This window comes from Nicotiana tabacum, chromosome 14 (assembly GCF_000715075.1).
Source record: "Nicotiana tabacum cultivar K326 chromosome 14, ASM71507v2, whole genome shotgun sequence".
NCBI lineage: Eukaryota > Viridiplantae > Streptophyta > Magnoliopsida > Solanales > Solanaceae > Nicotiana > Nicotiana tabacum.
In genome coordinates, this window is record NC_134093.1 from 484,973 (window position 1) to 488,793 (window position 3,821).

The window sequence follows — 3,821 nt, forward strand, 5'->3', positions numbered from 1 at the left end:
GGGTTTGCATTGACTTCAGAAAGTCGAACGATGCCATTATTGCCACTAGCAAATTAAAGAGTTGACTTCAGAAAGTCGAACGATGCCATTATTGCCACTAGCAAATTAAAGAGTGCCAAAGACATCTTCTCTCTTGCTCTTAATTTTATATTGTTCAAATCTTAGACATATTAGCTAGAGATACATATTATGTGTATTACTTTTTAGATGGATATGATAGATGTTCTAGTAAAACTAATTGCCCTTATGGCACATTTACATGTAGGAGGATGTATTGGGTCCTTGCAATGCACCCACAAATTCTTCATGGGGTACAACGACAACTTTACATGACATTATTTGGAAAAAAAATTTGTAATATTTTCATTGATGATTTTACAGTTTTTGACTAATATTTGAAGTTTGATTTTATAAACTCTCTAGTTTCTTAGAATTGTGAAGAGACTATTCCTTTGAATTGGGAGCAACCTTTGTCTCTAGTTTAATCAACAGCATTAGGAGTTTTGGGGCATTAGATCATAACGATTCATGAAGTCCCTCTCAAGCCAAAACTTATGCTATGTTGATGCGTCCGAGCCACCTTTGGGATTGTGAATATAATTCTATTTGTTTCCTTGATTCTCATCTTAGAATTATTCTCTGTGATTCGAGGGTTGAAGTAACGTGTTTCTCGAAAGAAAGATGATACAGACTTCTTATAATATATTTGATCTCCAAGAAAGTAGCGCAATACTCCCTATGCGAAGAATGATTTATCGTGATCTTTTCTTCTTGTTTCCTTAATTGAGGGCCAGAGTGATCTCTCGAGCGAAGTTGCGTGAATCTTCTTGAAGTATTTAATTGTTGTCAAGAAGCAGCCAGTCGTATTTCAAGTTAATCTTGAGGAGAACGTCTCTTGATTACTTCGGCTTTAAGAAAGACAGTATTTGATATTTTGATCTCTTTGTAAATATTCCAAGAGTTTATAAGATTTTCAAAATATTGTTACAGTTCAGTTTTACGAACATAAACATACATACATTGATATTGATTAAGCTTCCTTATACCAACTAAAAGAGAGACTCTTCCATTAATTAAGGTCGAACTCAGATGATAAATTAAAAGACTCAATTTTGAAGTGGATAACTCATGTTAAACCACCTTTGCTGTTTAATTATCGAATATAAGTTATTGAGAGGGAGAGAAAGTATTTATACGTATCCTCTGTTACCATTAATGTGAAAGACCAAAGCATTCTTTTAATGTGGATTTATGATGTGCAATTAGTTGAATAAACACAGAATAAATTGGACAATTAATTAGTTTCTCTCGTGGAACACAACATGATCTGATTTCACTTTTAACATGACATGTCGAGTTTATTAGCTATAGTTCTAGAATTTCTCACTTTGACTGCACGTATTGTTGATTACTTCCTCTGGTCCATAATAAATAATTTTTTAACTTTTTTATTTTGGTCCAAAATAAATGACTTTTTTACATAATCAATAATAAATTAACTATAATTTTTCAAATTTGTCCCTATTACATATCCCAATGTGTCAGTTAACAATGTGTAAAATTTAATTAAGGGTAATTTAGTCAAAAACTTATTTGTTTTTTAGGAATTTGTATTTTATTAAGAGGTGTGTCAAAAATAAAATAATCACTTATTGTGAATCGAAGAGAGTAATAAATTATGCGACGTACATTTTGGTTGGAATTTTAGTAACCTTAAATAGTTATATGATGAGTAACTAAAAGTACTCTAGTTCAAGATTTCAAGAGTGTTGTATTCGCTATAATTAAACCTTAAACACTAGTTATTTACGATTTCAAGTACACAAAAAAAAGAAGAAAAAAAACACTACATGACATATCATCGTACTTAATCTCCATTGCACTGACAACTATTTTTCAAACAGAACCAACTGCACTAGTACACACTACACACTACAAGTCTAGTTCAAGAGGCTCAAAGTGTCATAACATTTTGCGGTAGAAGGATCTTTCTTAGAAAGTAGAGAATGAACAAACTTGCAGTTAGGACAAGAAGGAGAAGACTGTGACACTATAACTAAGAGATGACAATTTGAACATGGCAAAGCTATCATACTGCTACTGCTGCTGCTGCTGCTTTTGTTCTGCTTCTTTGAGTTATAGTACATATGATCATATTCCATTGTTTCTTGTTGGCTAAAACTTGACATGTTTAATTCAAGGTCTAGCTTTTGGTCCTTTGGCCAATCCCATGTCTTCCTCAATGTTTTCCTATTTAGGTAATACATTCTTCCCGACTGCAATTAAACACATGAAAGACATATCATTAGTCAATAATTCAAAACAAAAAAAAGGTTTACTATTGTTCCGTGCACCGATAGTAAATATAGTTTTTATACAATCAAGTTAAATTGACCTAAGAAATAGTGCGATAACTTCCTCTAATCAGCTTTATACTGTCGGGGCATATAACGTAAACTCTATTAGAGGACAGTTCGGTGCACTAAACTTTCGCTATGCGCGGGTTCGGGGAAGGGCGGGACCACAAAGGTTTATTATACGCAGCCTTACCCTGCATTTCCGCAAGAGGCTGTTTCCACGGCTTTAACCCGTGACCTTCTGGTCATCTGGTCACATGACAACAACTTTACCAGTTACGCCAAGACTCCCCTTTTGTAACGTAAAACTCTATTAATAATAGAAAAAGATAGATTTGAAGTGAAAAATTGGAGAAAGAAATTAAAGGGTATACTTCAAGATCAAGACATTGTTCCCAATCCAAAGGAAGAGGGTCTTTAAGTTGAAGATCAACACTTGCTTGAATCATATCTTGCTTCCTCTTCATTGGAAGGTTGACTACTTCAGATTCATAATTGTAGCTTTTACCAACAGATGGAGCCAAGGAAAGTTCAGGAAATTCCATAGCTATATTCAAATATAATCTCTCAACAAATTCATCAACTTGTTTTTTCACTTCTTCTTTGCTTTGTTATGGAGTGTAATCTTATGTATGTGCAAACTTATAGGAGGGGAATAGAAGAGAAAGGACAAGCAAAATTTAAAGCATCAGGAGTTGGACAAACTAAATTCCTTTACTTAACTTTGATATCTAATTTTCTTTTTTGGCAGAGGGTCATGCAAGAAGGTGAGTATACTTAAATTGCCTTTATCAAACACATTTAAAGGAGGGCAGGCCAAGCATTTAATGAGACAAGTAGATATCTCTTTAATGCCCAAAATCCTACTCTCTCATATTGCATTTAAAATCCCATCTACAGATGAAACATTAACACCTCAATTTATTGTGGTGTTTGCATTTCAACAATTTCCTTTAATGAAAGGAAAAACAAAAAAATATATATTAAAGAACATTAATTATTTTCCTAGGCAAGGTCCTTCAAGAATAGTGTGACCTGCAAAATAAATTTTGTTGTCTAATGATAATATACTTGTGCCTCGTTAACCAGTGGGACTATGACGTTATTTTCTCCGGTCCACTTTAATTGATTTTTTTTTTTTTGTTTTGTGATCCATAATATTTGATTTTTTCAGAAATCAAGAAGGAATTAACTTTTTTTTTTCTAAAGCCTTTGGAGTAAAGAGCCTAGGAGTACTTGTTAAATTTTTAATGAACATATTAAGATTAATATGGTCAATAAAATTGTTAATTAATGCTAAAAGGTGAATTCCTTAATATGTGTGAAAACAACCAAAAACTCAATTAAAATGGACCAGAGGAAGTAGTTAAAACCACCGCCTTCATCTCACATAGTTCATTCATTAAACACGACAATTAATGTCTTCAATTATCAAGGGATTGAAATAATAGAAAAGATAACTGA

General features: G+C 32.8%; 1 protein-coding gene across 1 annotated transcript; it reads right to left on the minus strand.

The window, feature by feature from the left end:
* Window positions 1–1,858: 1,858 nt before the first annotated feature.
* Window positions 1,859–3,123, minus strand: LOC107793817 (uncharacterized). The gene is made up of 2 exons (XM_016616259.2): window positions 2,732–3,123; window positions 1,859–2,276 (listed from the first exon to the last, which is right to left on the minus strand). Exons 1-2 carry the CDS (start codon window positions 2,900–2,902, stop codon window positions 1,941–1,943), a joined length of 507 nt encoding a protein of 168 aa, XP_016471745.2. The 5' UTR covers window positions 2,903–3,123; the 3' UTR covers window positions 1,859–1,940.
* Window positions 3,124–3,821: the final 698 nt, after the last annotated feature.